Source organism: Ictalurus furcatus, chromosome 21 (assembly GCF_023375685.1).
Source record: "Ictalurus furcatus strain D&B chromosome 21, Billie_1.0, whole genome shotgun sequence".
Taxonomy (NCBI): domain Eukaryota; kingdom Metazoa; phylum Chordata; class Actinopteri; order Siluriformes; family Ictaluridae; genus Ictalurus; species Ictalurus furcatus.
Genome location: NC_071275.1, coordinates 3,084,153 through 3,106,299, shown reverse-complemented (window position 1 = coordinate 3,106,299; position 22,147 = coordinate 3,084,153). Strand labels below are relative to the sequence as shown.

Genomic DNA, 22,147 nt, shown 5'->3' with positions numbered 1-22,147 from the left:
GGGCAGTACATGCAAGAAAACCCTCAAACATCTTACAACTGAAAGAATATCGCATGGAAGAGTGGTAAAAAGTTCCAACAAGACTGGTGGACAATTATGCAAAACACCTACAAGAAGTTACTTCTGCTAAAGCAGGCAATACTAGCCTCCGAGACCAAGGGTGTACTTAGTTTTTCCACAGAAGAATATCACTTCATATCTACTGATATTTCTGTTGATTAAATGACTGAAAAAGCTAATTTTCCTTGCGCTTTTGTTCAAGTACATCAACTTTATTAACAGGCACTTCTTCAAAGATGTTTGCTAAATGTCCAAATATGTAAAAAAAAAAAAAAAAAAAAAAAAAAAGCCAACAATTTCCATGGGGTGTACTTATTTTTTTCATGCCTGTATTTGTGACAGAATGTTTTAATGACGCTACAGGTGTGTTTTTTATGGTGGTGCTATAGGACTCTATTGAAGAAGAGTCCTACAGACTTTATTGTAGGGTTTTGTGTATGTGTGTATATTATATATATATATATATATATATATATATATATATATATATTTTATATATATATATATATATATATATCCATCTCCAGGCGGTAGCTGCAGTGCACTTCAGTTATAAATGTACAGGGACACTGAAATAGTACACAAAGTTCCCAGAACAACAGGATGTTTCAGACAAAAGTTCGCCATCGCTTGTGCAAGTGAAGTAAGACATCTGAAATGCCCCGCTTCTCGAAAAACTTCGTGTACTACCCCATATTTTTCCAGCCTCTCTCATTAGTATATCTATCTATATACACACATCTCTATATCTATCTATCTACATACATATCTATCTACACACATATCTATCTATCTATCTACACACATATCTATCTATCTATCTACACACATCTCTATATCTATCTATCTATCTATATATAGAGATATATAGAGAGAGAGAGCGAGAGAGAGAGAGAGAGTTGAAGGCTAAAGTTTGCATTCTCCTACATCAAAATAATAAAACCAACAGGACAACGTGTGCTAAGATATTAATAGTGACGCTAACTTTCCTCTGAGCACATTATGAGGTTCATCAACGTTCTTCCACTCTGGTTCTCTGAGTGTTTGTTTCATTTCTGAATGACGGTAGGTGGTTGTGTTCCTATACACTTTTCAGTACAAAGGACTTGTGATGTATTTTTATCCATCCATCCGTTTTCTGTACTGCGTATCCTACACAGGGTCGCGGGGAGCCTGGAGCCTATCCCAGCAGACTCGGGGCACAAGGCGGGGGACACCCTAGTTAGGGTGCCAACCCATCCCATCCCAGGACACACTTGCACACACACAATCACACTCATTCACACACTACGGACAATTTGGAAATGCCGAATCAGCCTACTTTGCACGTCTTCGGACTGGGAGAGGAAACCAGAGGACTCGGAGGAAACCCCGAAGCGCAAACGTGCAAACTCTGCGAGCACAGGGCAGAGGCGGGGATTGAACCCACGGCCCTGGAGGTGCGAGCCAAACAAGCTAACTACTAAGCAACCGTGCCCCCTAGATGTTTATCTGATCCTAACTTCTTTTTTTCACTCTTAACATGACTGCTCACACCAGACTTCTCGAGAGTTTGAGTTCAGGGATGATTATTTTGTCATTAGGGCCGTTATTGTTATTAAAGTGGACAATCACTTTTAGCATTTGGTCATTTATCCAAAAAAAATAACCAACCAAAAAAAACCAAAAACACTTTCTCTGATGTTCATGTCTTTAAAAAGTAGCTTGTGCTGTTTTAAAGAAATCCGATATCAGATTTTAATGGAATCAAATTTGTTCCGATGGTATTGAACAAAACATTTCAAGAAACGAACAAATAAACAGCATTCTTTGTGAACAGTTCTCGAAGCCTGTTTCTCGCTAATCATGGTTAACGAATGCGCTGCCAGAGGTTTCGTTTAACCTTTCAAACGTTTCCGTTATGTGCCACAATTTACCGTACAAATCTCACAAATGGGCGGGGCTTAACAGCGATTTACTCTCATTGGGGAGTGAGATTTGGATCGACAGCTCGAGTGTGCAGCTGACGAGGAGGACGACGACGACGTGAGTCAGTCATTTCCCCTACAAAGTACAGACACTATAACTATACAGAGAACCATGCCCAATTAGCGCCACTGAAGTCTCTACTTCCTAGTCAGGGAGCTGTCGATCCAAATCTCACTAAACGATGAGAGTAAATCGCTGTTAAGCCCCGCCCACACAAGAGGTTTGTGCCAGAAGGGTGAACATAAACTTGATGAGCGTAAATGAAAAAATTTGAAAAGCTCAACGAAACCTCTGGCAGCGCATACATAAACCACGATGAGTGAACAGGAAGCTTAGAACACAGTTAACAGTGAACGTTGCTTATTCGAAGACAATGTTCCATTTTTGCCGCCGAGTTCACCGTTTTCGGTTTCAGGATGACGTCCTTCTCTCTTATTGCATAGTTTTGTGTTTCTTTGAAAGTTACGTCCAATACCTTTGGCGGAAATGTAATTCTACAGATTTTAAAGAAAAACTTCTAGATGTCCTATTAACAATATACCAGCGTATATGAAAACATCCCGGTTCTCAGCGTCGTGTGCGATTTTCCCAACACCCACTTGACTTATACCTTAGACTTACATTCATACAGATTACATGCATGTATACCGAGAGCTGATTTACCAAAAATACTCTAGTGAACATGTCAATCGGCATGTTGACCCCAAAACCTTCATGCTTTATTTTTAAAGAAGGGATTGCGTTACATGACACACATACAGTTCTTTCAGTTATACAGCAAAATTAGAATTTTCTAAATATTTTTTATAGATAACTGAAATTAGAGAAAATTCTGATTATGAGGTACAGTACATGAAACTACCAAATGATCCCTCTTTAGATGTCATGAACTTCCATACAGATAAACAGAGACTCAATGTGTAGTTATGAGTAACAGTCATACGCTTGATTTCCTATACTTCTAATTCAAACCTCGCACAAAACACGACCGAGATAGAATAATAAGCAATAATGCGCATTGTGAATTGTCTTTTGTAAATGCCGAGGGAAAATGCCGTCTTTATTAGTTCAGAACCAATTTATAAAAAGACAATGCCATTATTCAGACACGTTTTCCTTTTCATTTACTAAGTGCTCCAACGCCAAAAGCCTTTTATAATGGAGATATGGAGAATATATAGAATAGAACAGAGGTTTATGTATGACAGAATAAGAAGTACATGGAATTATTGAGTGATCTGATTGGTGGTGACAAAATGAAACCCCTTCATCCTTAAAACATGGCTATGCTTCAGCAGTTGTTGGAAGAACTTGTACATACAAAGTCTTCGTGTTCAGACTCTTCAGAGATGTCTCGGTGAATTCTGAAATAAATAAAGGAAAAAATCTATTTATATATATATATATGTATAGGATTGTTCTGCAATAGGCATCCAAAACAAATAGCTGTTTAAATTGAACTATTATTGTTTGCAAATATCAGGCATTCAGAGCTTTAATGGTTACAGCAATAGTCTGGCCAAAAGTGAAAGTTATACAATTGCAGGTGATCATCCAGGACATGTTCGTTCCACTGAGAATAATGCAAACTGCCTGAAAAGGATCTCTTTTGGTTCAGTACCAAGTGTTCATGAACAGATTGAATACTTACACTGTATGAAAGACATGCTGATAAAGGCTTTGAAAGGTATTTCTAAGACAAATGTAAAGACTGAATTCAATATCTATGTATAAATCTATTTTTAATGAGTAGGTTTTACTTAACAACAACAACAACAACAACATTCCCCCAAGCAAGTCATTTTCATTTAAAAGCAGTGTGGAGCTCGGTGTATTTATCGCACAGATTCTGAGTAGCGCCTCCTCATGAAGCTGCTTGAAAAGATGCCGAGAGTGTGCGAGGCTTTTTAAAGAATTTTTAAAAATGTAAATCTTCTCTTGGGTGCTGCATAATTCCATGAGTGTTATCTCATAGTGTTAATGTCTTCACGGTTATTCTGAGATCAAAGTAAAAGGAAGAAAACCTCCTATGAGTAAGGCGTGGCCTAACTTTTTGATCGGCTGTGTACATGAAATAGTAGAATACGTCTGTAAAGAATTCGATACAGATCTCTCATCATTAGGATGAGTTCGGATGTATAAATCCACCTTCATATTTTGGATCACCCAAGTCTTTATATATATAGATATATAAAAATCAGTGCAATTAATGTGCGAAGTAATAAATCTGCATATCATATTACACCGTTTTAAAATCTCTAGATGCCTAAACATGGAACATTACTAAAAGTGGGTGGTTTTTACGCTCATGCAGGAGGAAGCAAGTGGCCAGATGTGCATTTCATAGGAAATAGACAAGCCATGATGATAAACATGGAGATGCAGAGGCACCAACACACCAATTTTGGTGTAAAGTGAGACTTATTCAATCGCTTATTCATAAAGCTTCAGTAACTGCTTTATTCTGGTCAGAGTCGCTGTGGTTTAAATCACTTGTGCAAGTACCAAGTCAGTCCCTCTGGGATTTTGCGCTCGCAGAAATGAACGGAAAATCACGGAAACTCCGGAATACTCGGAGGCGCTTGCGATTGTTCGAAAGTACAGCAGATTTGAGCCGAGACGCACGGTGTGACGTAATCACAACACGCATTCAGCCAAAGCCCTCTTCGGTTCACGTGCGTCGGACATGAACACAGCTTAAAAGGTCTCATTTACCATCAAACATCTCCGCAAAACAATTTCATTCGATCGCAATTCCGCCAATTTGAGTAGTTTTCCGCCAAAAAATAAATAAATAAATAAAAAGAAGCACAAAAAAACTCCTCAAATTGCATCGCAAAATTTTGAAAAAAAGCCACAACAAAATCAAGCATTTTCGGCCGCAACAATCACAAAAAACTCAGCACAGATCTGTATGGACTGCTAAGTTCATATAACGAATGTGGATGAAGTTTTACTGCAGGAGTGGGCGAGATTGGAAAGAATTCCTCCGGGAGTCCACTGCACTCTGCACTCTACACTTACCCATCATTTCCATTAACACTCTGCTTTTCTGAGTGCAGTGTTGACACTAGAGCTGGCTGCTTCTGCCTCATTGTTTTTTTTCCAAAGGTGTCAAGATGTCTTTTTGTCCGTTTTTATCGATAACAGTGTCTCACAGTGTCGGAAGACAAATGTTCGTGCTCGCACGTGTGCAGCAAGTGGGACAAAGCTTAGATTTCTTTTCTTTTTTTAGCCAAATGATTGCCAATCTATCTACTATTTTTTTTTTTTTATTTAATAAAGCCTAAACATTAGCAGTCAACGAAGGCAGACATCTTCAGTTAGAAAGAAAGAAGCAGGATTAGCATACGGAGTCTTTGAGCAGGCAAAGAGTCATATTTACAGCTGCAATCAAAATTACTCAACCCCCTACTGCAAATCAGGTTTATTGTCAAAATTTACAGACTTTCAGCTGTTTGAAATGAACAAATCAAACACAAGCAAGTGCAACACCTGGTGCAACTAATGAAGCCCTTGATTATTTGCATCAGGTGTGTTTGAGACAACACCTGTTTTGCATATTTGTGCTGTTGTGAGGGATTCTATTCTATTCAGGGGGTGGAATCATTTTGAAACTGGAGAAGTCATTACAAATGGCATTTCCTGTTGAATTTTGCGGAAACCACTTGAAGCATTCGTTGTGTCGAACTATTAAAATCGCTTTTGTTCGATCTGTTCACAGCAAACAGCTGAACGTCTGAACATTTCGACAATGAACCTGATTTGCACTGGGGGGGGGTGAGTAATTTTGATTGCAACTGCATCTCCATGTCAGCTTGACTGGCTAAACGAAAAAAGCTTCAGGGAAGTGACCCACTTTCAGCGAGACACCAAAAAAATAAATGCGTACTTCATTATTACATGGCTGTGGACAGAATGCTGACTATCAGAGCACTCAGATGCTGTTATTAAAAAAAGGGGGAATTAAAAAAGGGAATATTTTATACTTGTTTATGGATTTGTAATTCTTTCATTTTAGATAAAAGGGGGTAAAAACTCAAGTGCTGCAGAATACTTAAACCCATAAATATGAAAGCAGAAAAAAAAATATATATATATAATTATTACATAACTAAAATGTTTTTACAAATTACAAAAGTAAAATAAGAAATAAATAATACTTCTAACATTTAAAAAAAAAAAAAAAATGTGCTAGAGAAAAACAATATATTGTCGGATTCACCATTAATCTACAGAACTGCTTAAAAACGCCCGAGTAAATAAGACCAGAAAAAGCTAAGCATAAGATAAACAAACAAGATACCTATTAGACTGCCCAAGTAATTAGGAGGCATCTTAAAGCTCATCACACACACACCCAGGAGACACTGTAATTCAGCAGATTATGGAGAAAATCCCTCGCAATACTTGGAAAGTAGAAGCCATTACGCTCGCTCAGCCCTCACGTGTCACACTAATCACTGAGCGCTGCAAGGTCACGCACTGCTTTCCTTCATGTCTTACTTTGTTGTTTTTATTGTCGTAATAAGAACCATCATTTCGTCGGTTAGAAAAAATATTGGAGAATAATATTACACAAACAAGATCATCATTCTCCCCGTTAATGTAATGCAACAAGAGTACATTTTTAGTTACTTAAGACGTGAAGGAGTATACTGATTAAGTCAACATAAGACGCTAATCATCAAGGGATGACTACAATTAACACCAAGTGCATGTGAAACCACACCCTCTTCATTATATAGTGCACTAGATTAGTGTTATGCCTTTTAACAGTTAATGACTAAAGTCGTATTGTAAATGAATCACCCCACTCTTTAAATTCAACGATTTTCCAAAGTAGTGTTCAAATGATGATGATGATGCAGAACACCCATAATGCACTTGTGCAGTTGATAGAAAATAGCGAGCGTTTTTCAGACACAGGGACTGTGTGCTAGGAATATATACAGTGCCTTGTTTACAATATTCAACCCCCTTAAAGGTCGTCAGTCTCATCTGGATTACAAACGAGACCCGGATTGTTCCAGCCAGTATTGTTCTTTTGTTTATTTTAAATAGAACTGTGGTAATCTTTAAGAGTGTATTTGGTTTATGAGAATAGTGGCTGCAGCAATATATGCGAGTGTCACTTGTAAGCTAGACGAATCTTTTGAAAGGCACTGTACAAGGATTTCCGAAACCGCATAAATCACTATAATGATACAGGTCACGGTCTAGGATGAAAGGAAAAAAAAAAATTAAATGGACACCCAATGCGGTTGATGAGGTGGAGATGTGTTTGGTCTCTACAGTTAACAATGAAGTCTATCGCTCCTAAAAATCCTTTCTGTAAAAATCTGATGAATTCACATACCTGCTTCAAATAACATTTCTCTCATAAAAAACAAACACAAAAAAAACATTTTGCAAAAAATAAAGGCAAGTCCAACATTTCAAACCAGAACCAGACCATATATAATCATCTACATTACTTCCGGGTTGCTGATACAATGATTATGTCCAGATTTGAGAGGTGGAGACCCACGGGTCTGTGATGTGCAGCCAGCGGGTCCATGATATTTTAAAAAGTTTGCTACAGTGGTAGAAATCACAACCCACATTATTAAAATGATTACATTTACCATTGAGTTCCTCCACATACAGTTGAGGTCATAAGTTTACATACGCCTTACAGAATCTGCAAAATATTAATAATTGAAAAAAAAAAAGAGGGATCATCATAATTGCATTTTGTTCTTCAGAAAAATCCTCCAGGTTCTGCACGTTCTTTACTTTTCCAGCATCTGCATATTCGAGCCCTTTCCGACAGCGGCTTTATGGTGTTCAGATCCGTCTTTTCAGGACGACTGAGGGACTCGTATACGACTGTTACAAAAGGTGCAAACGTTCACCGATGCTCAAGAAGGCAACACGATACATTAAGAGCCAGGGGGGTGTAAACTTTTGAACAGGATTATCAGTGTAAATAGTTATTATTTAGTCTTCTGGGAAACATGTAAATATCTTAAGTAGCATCAGTACTACATGAAAAAAAATAAAAGATCTTTAAACAAAATAATAAACAACTTACACTGATCATCCTGTTCAAAAGTTTACACCCCCCTGGCTCTTAATGTAGCGCGTTGCCTTATTGTGTACGAGTCCCTCAGTCGTCCTCAGTGTGAAAAGACGGATCTGAACATCATATAGTCGCTGTTGGAAAGGGGACGAATAAGCAGAAGATGCTGGAGAAGTAAAGAACGTGCAGGAGGAACGTCCTGGAGGATTTTTCTGAAGAACAGTGGGCAGTTTAACTGCTCAGGACAAACGAGGGACTCGTGAAGAACTCTCACAAAACATAAACGCAGTCGCGGATCATCCAGGTAACGACACACGGTATTAATAATCAAGGGTGTGTAAACTTCTGAACTGGTTCATTTGTGTAAATTCAGTTTTATTGTGAATTGTGGACTAGATGTAAAAATCTATTATGTGAAATGGCTTATTCAGGGCGGAACTAAATAAACAACAAAATAAAATAAGGATGATCCCTAATATTTAAAAATAAATAAATAATTAACATTTTGCAGATTCTGCAAGGCATATGTAAACTTTTGACCGCAACGAGGCCTATACATAAATCAGCTTGGACCTAGTGCATTTTGTCTGTGGAAAGTTCAGGAATAAAAAAACTTTACGCCTCCAATAAATGGCCAAAATATTTATTTAAGGTCTATTGGCAAGACCTTCAGCCCTAGCAAATATGATCATGTTCAAAACTGACCAAACAGAAGGCAGGACAGAATCACCCTGAAAGCTTTGAAGTGAAGTGATTTAAAGAAGGTGACAGTACAGCATGTAAAAGTGCCGTCTCAACGCCTGACGAGGTTATCTGAATACTCATCGTCGTATTCGAAAACCTGCCCCATGTGTTTCCCCCCATGTACAATATCTTCATGATAGAGTTATCGGTGTGACAGTAGCGTAGGCCGTTCAAACCTTCATGTATTTCCATTCAGTGAACAGAATTATGGGACCGCCTCCTCCAAGAAGCACACACGAAATACCTGTTCCAAAATAAAGAAACATATACCGCTTGACTGACTTTATCATGGGAAAGCAAACACTGACCAGAGATGCTGGACACGCAGACAGCCTAGACTCGGCTGGTCGGTATGACGATGTGTATCAGAGGTACCATCAGTGCACCTACTGGCCCTTGTTAACTTTTTGTTTTCTGAATATCACAATATGTATCAGATATTGTGAAAATGCGCACAGGTTTACTGAACCTGGAACGTTGAAGATTGGATTAACGTCGCCTGGTCTTTTTCCAGTCTCCAAATGTCCAGTTTGGGTACGTCTGCGCTCACTGTAGCCTCAGATATAAATATGACGATTCTTTTCTGCTCACCATGGTTGTAAAGAGTGGTTATTATCCAGGTGCCCCCAGTCTGACCTGCTTCACGGTACTGTTGTTTGGACAGTGGTGGCTCAGTAGTTACAGGCTCTGGGTTACTCATCAGAAGGTTGGGGATTCAAGCCCAAGCACACCAAGCTGCTACTGTTAACCCTTAACCCGGTCAGCTCCATGGGTGCCGTATCATGGCTGAACCATGTGCATGATTTTGTCTACTGATTGGATAATTGCATGAATGAGCAGGTCTACACATGTACAGTGTGTGTCCTATCTCTACCATCCATATCGACTGTTTGAACATAACGTTGCCATGTGAGGCGGTTTCACCTGGCCAGATTCTGAATGCAGCACACATGTAACCCTCTGTCCTCTATACTGTATATCCTGCCTCAAACTGTTTACTCACAGGTACCTTCAAAGCCTTATAAGACAAGTGATGCCTTCTGTCTTGGACACACTTATACCCACACAGGCCTGGATTGGCCAAAAATGTCAAATGTTTCATTGTGTACTAAAATGCCTGGAAAGTCCTCAAAAGAAAGTGTTTAATAAACTGGATTATTAGATCATTAAGCACCATGCAGTAACAGTGCTGCTTACTCTCATTTCAAGCACTAATAGCATGGGGAACGACATTATCATCCGCATCACTTAGACACATCATTTGTGTTCGCAGAACGTTTAGCTGTCTCTATGATGTTCTTCAGGGTGTATAGAGAAAACTTCCTGTACCTTCTTTGAGCTCCTCGTCCATACAGAGTTTAATCTTCCTTCCTCGGAGACCGAACACTTTAGCGACTTCGGTGATCAGGGCCGTGGGCTGGAGGTTATTTTGACCCGCAGGATTAGCGAGCAGCAACGTGCTAACATCACCCCTCTGGCACTCTGTGTGAGGGTGAAAGTCTTAGTATTAAACTATTAATACGACAAATACACACCAAATGAAATGATCAGATTAATTCCATAATACACACTTATAGCACCTAGCACTGAATACTAGTGCACCTCTGCGGTGTAATAACCTGACCAGTATTATTTAAAAAATAAAAATAGAAATGAAATATGCTATCCTGGAACCAGAGCTGCGCGATAACTGAAACGTTTACTGATGATGGCATTTCATTTGTACTTTTAGATTCTAAAAAGTGCCCAGTGTCTGACAAACATAACACCCATTAATGCAATTTAATAAGATTAGCATGAAAAATCCACAATGCTGTATATAAATTTACAGATCTGTTTTTGTTCTAGAAATAATACTAAACACTGCAATATTAACAGGTCAAAATAGACCACACCAGCAAGGGGTGTCCGTCTAAAGGCAATACAAACATCTCAGACAACAGCAACGTGACTTGTACAAAAAAGTGATGTGTATATATATATATATATATATATATTTTTTTTTTTTCTTCAAGCACAGAGAATTTAGAGGAGTGCATTACATGGAAGTAGAAAGTGGAAGTAAAAGAGGAATTAGAAGAGGAAGCAGGAAGTAGGAAGAAAAAGATGAAGTCGGAAACAGGAAGTGGAAGAGGAAGTAGAAGAGGAAGAAGGAAGTAAAAGAGGAAGCAGGAAGTGGAAGAGCAAGTAAAAGATGAAGTCGGAAATAGGAAGAGGAAGAAGAGGAAGCAGGAAGTAAAAGAGGAAGCAGGAAGTGGAAGAGGAAGTAAAGATGAAGTCGGAAATAGGAAGTGGAAGAGGAAGAAGTAAAAGAGGAAGTAGGAAGTGGAAGAGGAGGTAGGAAGTGGAAGTAAAGATGAAGTCGGAAATAGGAAGCGGAAGTAAAAGAGGAAGCAGGAAGAGGAAGAAAAAGATGAAGTCGGAAATAGGAAGTGGAAGTAAAAGAGGAAGTGGAAGAGGAAGCAGGAAGTGGAAGAAGTAAAAGAGGAAGTAGGAAATAGATGGGAAATACAATTTTAAAGTATGGGAAAAAAACCTTTGAACTGAATGGTATTTTGACAAAGCTAGTACCAGTAACATACCATGACCTTATTGCTCTATTTCTGTGATTTTTAACTCCTTAGTGTATTTTCTAAACAGGTATTTCCTTTTCATATTTAGCGTTATTTTATAGAGCCAGACTGTAGATTAGGAATGTGCCGTCTGCCTATTTTAACATTCAGAGAGCTCAATATTTCAGCCTGTAGCCCTACAGTAACCGTGCATGCTCTGGTACAAACTTCCTTAAAGCTCCAACTGCCACAGAGTTCAAAAAGCTATAACCACGTTAAAGGATCTGTCAAAATCTCACTTAATACACAACTTATTTTTTGTGAGCATATATAGTGGTCAAATATACAGTCACCGGCCACTTTAATAGGAACACCTGTGCACTGTGCTGCTGCCACATGACTGACTGGATAACTGCATCAATGAGCAGGTGTACAGGAGTTCCTAATAAAGTGGGCCGTGAGTGTATATTTCTAATAATCTGATGCATCAACTGGTCAGTACAGATATTAGCACACATATAACCAGTGAAATGAATGCTCCGTGGAAGAGCAGCAGCTGGTGGAAAATAATCGGCGAATCTGCGCCTGTTGTAATTTAATACGTTTAATGGAGTCGTATTGAAAATGAACCGAAACGTATTATTCTGCTCGCTCTCTAACAATTCTATATATATGTCTGCCTGCTCTATCTACATGATTAAAAACCGCCTTTAAATCCAGATGCACACCTCTATCATGCACACCAGACATGGGTTGTGTTTATTAACTCTTATTTTGTTTACTACCTGACTTCATGTGAATGTAGGGCATGATGAATACCTGAATAGTGATGTCAGTATTCGAACAACTGGAATACTCAAGCGATTACTGAATACCCACGCACGATCTTACTGTAATCTCAGTCTCACTGGTTTTATATTGTGCAAAAAAAAGAAAAGAAAAAGAAAAGAATGAATACTTATTCAAGGTCTATTTGGTTCTTGCTTTACTGTGCCATAGCAGTACAGAGATTTGTCCTTGTTGCTAGGGTCTGACTGAGCAGCAGCATGACTAATCACACGAGATAATTAAATAAAAGAGGCCGATGTACCTGCAGGACATGCATTGATGAGTTGTAGGTTGATGTAAGGACACAGCAGAGTCTCGGAGCTGTTTTTTTCTGTAGGACGAGCTCCTGACGTCACACACAGAGTCTTCCCACTCAGAGCCAGTAGATCACTGCTGTTCTTCAGCTCTGTAAACAAACACAATCACAGTGAATTGGAGTCATTCGCATCGCGATTGCTTTTTAATAGGACCTGCCATCATTCACTCAACTCACTCTCTCTCTTTTTTAACAGTTATTCATTTGGTCAATGACTGTACCCAAAGCAATCTACACTACAGTAGAATCCAGTCTAGGTCTATAACTGAGCGCTTACGGGTTAAGGGCCTTGCTCAAGGGCCCAACAACAGCTTCACGGGTATCTCTGGGATTTGAACCAAGGTTAAGCAATTTGCTCTCGAGTACTCAACGAGCAAAATGAGTGGCTACTCAAGTACTTCAACTGCTAAGGTAGGGGTCAGGTTTGCCCTGTGTCTCTCACTACAGGGACTTCATATAGAATTTTTGCTCTCGATACAACTATACCACTTTGGCTAACATGTTGTTCTCTCAAATCTGCTAGTACTGCCTATGCACCTCACTTTAGTAAAAGTCTTTATTCAAGCCTGATTAATGTATTGAGGTACGAGGTGATAATTGTACTTATTTGGAAGATTTGTGCTGCACTGGTCTCTATTGTTCGACTTTTCAGAGTTTACAAAGCAATACCTGCGGTCCAGATTTGGCCTAGAATAAGGGGCTGTACTGTCTGAAATCTCTCTCTTCCTACAGTGTAAATTCACAATCCCAAGCTGACGGCAGCTCCTGCGCCTAAACGCCATCATAAGTCATAAGACTATTGTTCCTGCCCACAATAGTAGTGCAATCAATCGATTCGGATCCCTGCAGCATCCCCAACCTGGTGCACAACCAATCAGACTCTAATTCTCGCCAACACCACGACCATAGCCAACTGATCCACAGTTTACACCCAGAATGCAACTGTAACCAATCTTTTTTGACAAAGATTACAGCTCCATTTCTGGCATTTGATGAAGATATGATTACTAAATACTAATTACTGATAAACTGAACTCGCATCTAGTGCCGAAATGGGAATATTTTCAATGCTGAACGTCGTGGTACATCATTTAACTGATTATTGGTACATCTCTAGTTCTAATTAAGTGTTAATAGACTTTCATTGAGCTCATCAACAGTAGTTTCTTTCCTCATCTTCCACTCCTCTCATTAATGCCTCTCCTGTGTCGCCGTCATCGCAGTCTTCCATCTGTTGTGCTGGCAGCAGGAGTTCTACTTCATTTTAATCAGTTTGGGTTTTTTTTTTTTTCCCCTCTTTTCTTTTATGAGCAAAACAACATCAGGACAGGAAAACACAGCGCTGTTCAAACGCCCAGGCCAGGTACATGAGCCTGCACTATGATTAATAACCATCTTCAGTGCCTGTCAATGGACCAACCATCAGTGAGAGATTTATTACACGCAGCACGTTTGGACGTGTGTGTTACTATGAGAGCACTAAAAGCAAACAGTTCTTAGGTCATGGTTTAATGCTTAATGTTTAATCATGGGAATGGGTGTGAGCTAGGTCATAAATTTTGGGCATTGTGCCACGGCACAATAATTGCCTGGTTCTTGCAGTTTATGGTATCACGCTCACCGTCCACTTTAATAGGAACACCTATACACTTGCAGCTTTTCAAGCGGCCAATCACGTCGCAGCAACATCTTCATTCTGACGTTTGACGTGAACATGATCTGAAGCTCTCGATCTGCATGATTTTATGCATTGTGCTGCTGCCACATGATTGGCTGATTGGATGACTGCATGAATGAGCAGGTGTACGGGTGTTGATAAAATAACTACAATGCCAAGTTATTAAATGAACGATTTCGCCTTGATTTTTACTGACTTCTTGCTCAGTGAACAGAACTATGGGATTGCCATCTTTCTAATGGGACTAATTTTATCTCAGGAGCATCAACGCCGCCCATGATACGCATTCAAAGATGGGTTTATTTCACGTTTTTATGAACGTCCTCTGCAGCAACTGTCTCAAATCAAATGAACAGGCAGAACATCATGCATATATTCGAGCACGAAAATGTAAATTAAAGGTAAATTGTCAAATAATGCAATGCCCAATTGTAAAATCCACTAAACAGATGCTGAGGGGGAAAAAAAACCCCATTACATTTTGCTTTGAAATGGTTTTACTCAGCTGTTTTATGTAAATGTGATAGGACATTTTGTGCAAGTTCACTATACAATGTGATAAACTACTGTATTAGTATCTAATGCCCTTCTCTAAGAGTTTTAAGGATATGTTATATTTTGGAAGATAGAGCAGAGACAGATTGGATCTTCTGTGTCTCCCGAGACCTTACATTCCCTTATCTCTCACACACACACACACAGAGAGAGAGAGAGAGAGAGAGAGAGAGCACGAGCGCGCTCTGTTCAGTGGAGCAGAACCTCTTTGGCAGGTACCCGTCCCTCACTAGGGGCCACGTAAACAACCAGAGTGTAAAACACACAAACAGATGTCAAGCTTTAAAAACACAAACAAGTGAAAAGTAGAGAGAACTGCACTCAATCTACAGGAATACAGTCATAAGAATTACAATTTACATAGCACTTTTCCGACATTACAAAATGCTTTACAGTATGTATATGAAATATATAAAAAAATATACCCCACTGCATCACCATGACGCCCACAACATAAATGAACAACGTTATCATTAAAATAAAAGCTTTCGATGATAAATGCATCAGAACAAGGGTGGACAAAGGATAACGTTATTAGCTAGCCCACTGAGCAAGCGACTGCTTTATTGTGCTGCCCAGTCCCATGTTTTAGTTGCCTAGAAACCTAAAAAAGTGGTCGCTAATATAATATATCTAGCAGTATATAAGTGCGTGAATACAGACAAAATGATGGAAGATAACGAAAGCACATTGTTTCTCTCGTTCCAACAGTACACATCATGTGTGTGTCCTTGGCAAAAAGTCACCAATCACTGGCGTATGTTTTAGATGTCGTGTTCTAATCTTGCATTTCAGGTAAAAGCCAGTGTGCTTATTTTCTCTTGATGTGTTTAACCTCGACGTGACTACACGTAGAAAGCAGGACAGTTGGTAGACAGCGCTACGCTGGACTGCTCCGTTTCATCAGTATTTACACATAACTGCATGTTTCTGATTCTGAAAATAAACAGCACCTCGGCTGATGTGTGTAGTGCAGCAGGCACGTTACACCGAGCAGCCATAGCATTACGGACAGATCACCTGCCTGATACTGTGTACATCCACCTTGTGCTGCCAAAACAGCTCTGACCTGTCGCCACATGCACTCCACAAGACCTCTGAAGGTGTGCTGTGGTATCTGGCACCAAGACGTTAGCAGCAGATCCTTTAAGTCCTGTAAGTTGCGAAGAGGTCTCGATGGATCGGACTTGTTTGTCCAGAACACCCCACAGATGCTCGATCAAACCGTTCCTAACAATTTCTGCAGTGAGACAGGGCACATTAGGGAATACCGTTGCCATGAAGGGGTGTACTTGGTCTACAACAATGTCTAGGTAGGAGGTATGTGCCAAAGTAACATCCACTTGAATACCAAGCTTTCCTAGCAGAACATTGCCCAGAGCATCACACTGCCTCCGCCGGCTTGCCTTCTTCCCATAGTGCATCCTGGTGCCATCTCTTCCCCAGGTAAGCGGTGCACACACATCCGGCTGTCCACACGATTCATCAGACCAGGTCACCTTCTTCCATTGCTCCATGGTCCAGTTCTGATGCTCACATGCCCATTGTAGGTGCTTTTGGTGGTGGACAGGGGTCAGCGTGGGCACTCGGACCGCCCTACAGCTCGGCAGCCCCATACGCAGCAAGCTGTGATGTACTGTGTGTTCTGATAAATACAGTACACCTACAGTAGGTCTTCTGTGGGATCGGACCACACGGGTTAGCCTTCGCTTCCCACGCGCATCAGTGAGCCTTGAGCACCCATGACCCTGTTGCCTATTCACGGTTGTCCTTCCTTAGACCACTTTCGGTAGGTACTAACCACTGCATACCGGGAACACCCCACAAGACCTGCTGTTTTGGAAATGCCCTGACCCGGTCGTCTAGCCATCACAATTTGCTCCTTGTCAAAGTCATTAAGATCTTTACGCTTGCCCATTTTCCCTGCTTCCAACACATCAACTTCAAGAACTGACTGTTCACTTGCTTGCTAATATAATGCCACCCCATGACAGGTGCCACTGTAATGAGATAACTATTGTTATTCACATCACCTGTAAATGGTTTTAAAGTTATGGCTGATTAGTGCATGTTTAAAAACAAACAAACAAACAAACAAACAAACAAGGTCAACTAAAAAAAAAAAAATCAAGATGGAGCTGTTGTTTGAAATTGGTATTAAACAGTGTTATAATAACTGTGTGTTCCAGAAGCTCAGTATCGTTTATATGTGCTTTCTACATCTCAGCGCATGTGATGTCCTAGATGAAAAGCCCTGAGAAGAACATTGTTGGTGTAATGATGAGTCACACATGTGCATGAGTGTTACAAACAAGCAGCATCAATTGTGTGCAAATCTTCACACACTTCATTTCTCATTAAAAAACATCGTTCTTCCTTTCTTGCTAATTATTTTCTCGTTCCTTTCTTATTCAGAAATCAAAATGGTTTTTCCTCAGTCATTATTTTGTTTTCTTTCTTTCTCACAGTTCACACCGTTTCATTCGGATTGAAAAAGTTCTTTCTCCTTCTCTGCTTTTTGCTTATTTCTTTATTCCTCATTATTTCTCTCGTTTCTATCCGTCCTGCCTTCTTTTTCTACATTCCATTCTGGGGGGTTTTTTCCCCCCCTAATTTATTCTTTCTTCTGTTGGTATTTCTATCTATTAACGTTCTTTCTTTCTTGATAATTAGAGGAAATAACCAGGGGCGTTATCTGGACTGTTAATCATCAGGGGCTGAGCCCGGATTCTTCTCCATGTATTGTTTCCAGCTCTGCTAGTAGCCTACGTGTTGTTTTATGGAAGCTCAAGTAACAGGTAGCTGTCGAGATATGACATGATCAGAAAAAAGTTGGATTTATCATAAAACTTGCCTCGGGTGTTGTCACTGTTTGTGACTTTTCTAACTAGGCTAGTTTGGTGTCGCTAGCCAATGGGAGGCACAGCTAAGCTATCAGTGTATGGGTTTAGATGCTACAGAGCCGTGTAGAGTACATTATCTGTCCTTATGCTCTGCTCCTATCATGTTCATGTAAACTGGAACTCATATAGACATTTACACACCTCGTTTTCCCGCTCAGCATCAGGGGATGCTACCGTTTCAGTTTCAATCTCTTTACTGGTTTAAAAAAAATAATAATAATAATGTGCTTGAAATTTCTTGACATTCAAACCAATATTTCCATGGAAGAACATGGATTATTGTTATTCCTTTCAAAATCACTGACTCTGCTCAACAAGTCAGCCAAGACTGACAATGCCTCCAGCTACAATCAAATCTGACACACTAAAGGACTACTCTGAATAATATTAGACCCAATATTTATGTGTAATAAGAGAGTGCGATACGCTTACAGTATGCTCCAATACACTCATCCAGTCACGCTTTACAGTTCATGTTCAATTTGAGAAATATCTCATATGTGCATGGCTTACGTTGCGTGCTATTGCATGCATGTTGAAGGTAAATAAATGATGTTTTGCTACAGAAAACAATCCTGTCTTACCAGTAGTCTCGTTGAAAACGGCCAAAGGAGCGTTGTTGAGGTTGAAAATGGTGCGGCAAACCATCTTAAGCTTCTCTACGTCCAGTTTGTTGTCTCCCTTGGGATTTTCCAACAGAATCATTCCTTCTGAGGGAGAGGGGTAAATAAAACATGTTAACCTTATACTAGCCATGTAGAGACAATGACAAATTATGAACGCCGAGGAACATGATCAGAATTAAAACTCTTAGGTGCATATTTATTACAACATTTACAAAACGTTTGAGATTTTTAAGATGAAACATTTATGAGAGCATTTAAAAAGTTTTCTTAAATTGCATGGATGACCACTGGACATGGAAAACAATCCCACCAACTCCACACACAATACAGTGGCGTCACTGCTGAATCATCCACCACGCAAATATCATCTCCATCCATTGGTGTACAGCGTAAATTGGGCTGACACATTGTATATCTAGTTACCTTGTTGATTATTGTTGAGATTGACTCGGAGGTTGACGTAAGCGCATGCAGGGCCAGTGAAGGGTGCTCTGGAGACTTCTGCTCCCTTAATGATGGTCAAATCCAGGTCGGAACCCTTCAACTACACCCAAACACATCATATACTCAATAATCAGTGTCAAAAACATCACCATGTACACTATATGGCCAAATGTATGAGGACACCTGACCATCACAGCCATATGTAGGCTTTCACCAAACTGTTGCTACAAAGATAGGAGCTCACAGTTGTATAGGCTGTCTTTGTATACTGTAGCATTACGATTTCCCTTCACTGGAACTAAGGAGACCAAATATGTTCCAGCATGACGAAGCCTCTGTACACAAAACGACGTCAATGATGACATGGTTTGCCCAGGTTGGAGTGGAAGGACTCCAGAGTCCTGAACTCAACCCCACTGAACATCTTTGGGATGAACTGGAATGCCGACTACACCCAAGGTCTCTTCTCCCGACATCAGTGCCTGACCTAACTAATGCTCACGTATCTGAATGGACAAATCCCTACAGCCCTACACGCTCCCAAATCTAGTGGAAATCCTACCCAGAAGAGTGGAGGTTGTTATAACAGCAAATGAGGACTGACTCTAGAATGGCATGTTCAACAAGCATATATGGGTGTGATGGTCAGTTGTCCACAAACCTTTGGCCATACAGTGTAAATATCAAAACACTGGCTGACTAAATGTAAGAACGTTTACCTGAGTTTTCTCTTGGACGATCACGCTGGCGGTTTTGGGAACAGGATAAGGCTTTAGTGGAGCCTTCGTAGTGGCAAAGATGAAGTCTGAATGAGCCTGGATCACTTTGTGTAGGTAATCACCTGCAGGCTCGGAGCTGTAGTACACTGTGATCTCGTCGGATGGGACCAGATGACCCTTGAGGAAGACATAGAAAACATCACTCGAACCCGAATAACCCCATCAGCTACATCATATTGGAAACATTTGCTATTATTATTATTATTATTATTAACAGCTGAAGATCTGAATCCATTCCATGTATAGAGGCTGTCTTGCTCAATAGCCCAGCAGTGGGCCTGCAGTAGCGCTGGGATTTGAACATGAATCCTTCTGGTCACAAGCAGCAAACTCCTGCCTCATTTGTTGAGGAGAAAGATGAAACCTTGCTTTTAATTATTCAAATATTGCAGTTGATACATTCATGCCATTTTTAGCTTTGAATTCAAAGAGAGAGAGAATGCGAGAGAGAATAGCATCAAAATAAATGTTCAAGATATGATACTAAATGGAGTGTTTTTGTAAAAAAAAAAAAAAGAAACCATTATTTGATTTTAAAATTCTAATTCCTACACAGTGCAAGTACTATTTATAAATAAAGCAAAGAAAGAGCGAAACAGACGTAGTATGTAATTGGTTCTTAAATTCTACATCTTGAATACAATATTATTTAAATTTTCTTTCTTACAGCTTGTATTCTTTTAGGAAACTTTATTGAGAAAGCACTTTTAATTCACTTTCTTTCAGCTTAAATAACTGCATGCTATTTCTACCCAAGCCAGAATGATGGCGTGCGTTTTTTGGAGCCTTTTGGAATTTTCTTCTCGTCTTTCCTTCTTCATATGCTACAGTTGGCGAGATCACCAAAAACACAGAGTTTTCTTTTTCCTCAAACATTCTGCAACACTCGACCCCCACCAGTCACTGCCTCCTTTAAGGAAAGGATAACAAAAACTCTAATTCCCTCCCATGGAAAATTCCTCCTGTTTTTCAGAGTTTCAATAAGAAAGGAATTCAGGCTTGGACCGTTGCCAGAGACCCCCTTCCCCTTCACATGTACAGAACATATATGGCACGCACCAGGCAACAGGCTGGAATGGAAAAAAAAAAAAAAAAGTTTGTTTATTAAGGAAGGGGGAAGGAGGGCAGAAGGAAATCCGTCTTACTTTCCTGATTTCCATAACACATCAAAAAGCAGCATATGTCTCCGAGTGGACTGGGTAATTAAGCTTATTAAGTCTGCTCTGCTCCATGCACATGTAATTCTGGAGTGGAAAAAGTGTTGTTCTTTTTTTTCTTCCCCAAATAGCAGTTCTCCAAGCCTGGGAAAGGCAAATGAGCCAGACCCCAAGAGGGACGAAAAAGGCAAACAAACACTGGGTGGAGTGATGCCAGAGGAATAAAGATGAGCGCGACAAATTCGTTTCGAGACGTTCAAACAATTGTTCCATTCGTTTATACTTAACGTTCTAAATTAATATGGCGTCTTTCCGAGGTTAAACACTGCTAGCGATGGATTTAATGGGGAATCATCATTGTGCATTCTTACCTTCTTGCGCAGTTTCTGAATGCGGTTTATAACTTCTCGAGCCACGCCTTCATCCACCATTGACTGATCAGGAGTGATGTCTAAGAGAACCAAGAGCTAGAGCGGGGGGGTGGAGAAAAATCCAATATTACTACACAAATGGAATCAATACTTTGAAATCCCAACACCGACATGGTGAATGCTACACTACACCTGCATTTTAGACTTTAGAAAATATTTTACTTTACACTTACTGGTGACGTTCATCCCAATTCACCTACTTATACTATGCGCTAAAAGTGCATACTCTTTTGGTGAAGGAAAAAGTACATACATTTGAACGTATAGCAAGTACTGGGACAAGAGAACGTTGTTGCCTAGTGACGCACACCGTCACCATAAACAAACTCTGCGTTGCATTTCGGCTTTTCTTCGTTCATTACTCCTTATAGAATTTATACTGTATGACTGGATTTGCTATTCCCTTGATTTATTCTTCCATATTTCTTTTGCAGCTATGTAAAATTCGCATCACCGGCGTTACAATCGTCCGCCAAGTTCGCAGGTTGAATTCGGCGAAGCAAACCGCCGCATAACTCCTCCTCCATTGCGTAAGGAGTTATAGGTAATATTAGCTGAAGAAGAGTCCACGGATCCACACACTGGGATACTCATTTCAACACGCTACGATTCTGGACACACGAATTCTAATCTCGGACACTATTTGGGACGGATAGTAGGCGAACTGGGATGGAGCATCAGTGCGTTTGAACTGAAGGTTAAAAATTTCCAATCTTCTGCTTAATGTAGTCTGCCAGCCATAGGCGCTCTGTTCGGTGGCCAAAGTTTGCTTCTGTAGTTTTGGACTGGAGTTATCAAGAGATTTGTAGCCCACAAACAATGTCCATAATCTCAATTTTAAACAAACAATTTCGCAACTTTTAGTTCAAAGTAGTAATAACTGACTCTCAAACAAATCTTTCCAATCGAACCAACTCTTTTTAAGAAATCTCCAAAGAATACTTCTAAATCAAACTTTGTTGGGTTATGAATTTTCAAAATGATTACCATGATAAAACTGCGACTCAATGACTTCCTTTCTGTGTTTCTTTCTTTTTTTAAA

The 22,147-nt window shown here is 39.9% G+C and overlaps 1 protein-coding gene across 3 annotated transcripts in view; it reads right to left on the bottom strand.

Annotated features, from left to right (window-relative positions):
* Positions 1-2,723: 2,723 nt before the first annotated feature.
* Positions 2,724-22,147, bottom strand: part of iars1 (isoleucyl-tRNA synthetase 1) — an 84,610-nt gene continuing 65,186 nt past the window's right edge. For 2 of the 3 annotated variants that reach the window (XM_053652813.1, XM_053652814.1), the window contains exons 28-34: positions 21,046-21,141; positions 19,458-19,634; positions 18,718-18,838; positions 18,253-18,378; positions 12,479-12,622; positions 10,166-10,318; positions 2,724-3,392 (exon numbers count right to left, since the gene is read on the bottom strand). In XM_053652813.1, the coding sequence (XP_053508788.1) occupies positions 3,313-3,392; positions 10,166-10,318; positions 12,479-12,622; positions 18,253-18,378; positions 18,718-18,838; positions 19,458-19,634; positions 21,046-21,141 (897 nt within the window). In that variant the 3' untranslated portion in view covers positions 2,724-3,312. The remainder of the gene's footprint in view (positions 3,393-10,165; positions 10,319-12,478; positions 12,623-18,252; positions 18,379-18,717; positions 18,839-19,457; positions 19,635-21,045; positions 21,142-22,147) is intronic. The other variant, XM_053652815.1, reaches the window with a different exon arrangement.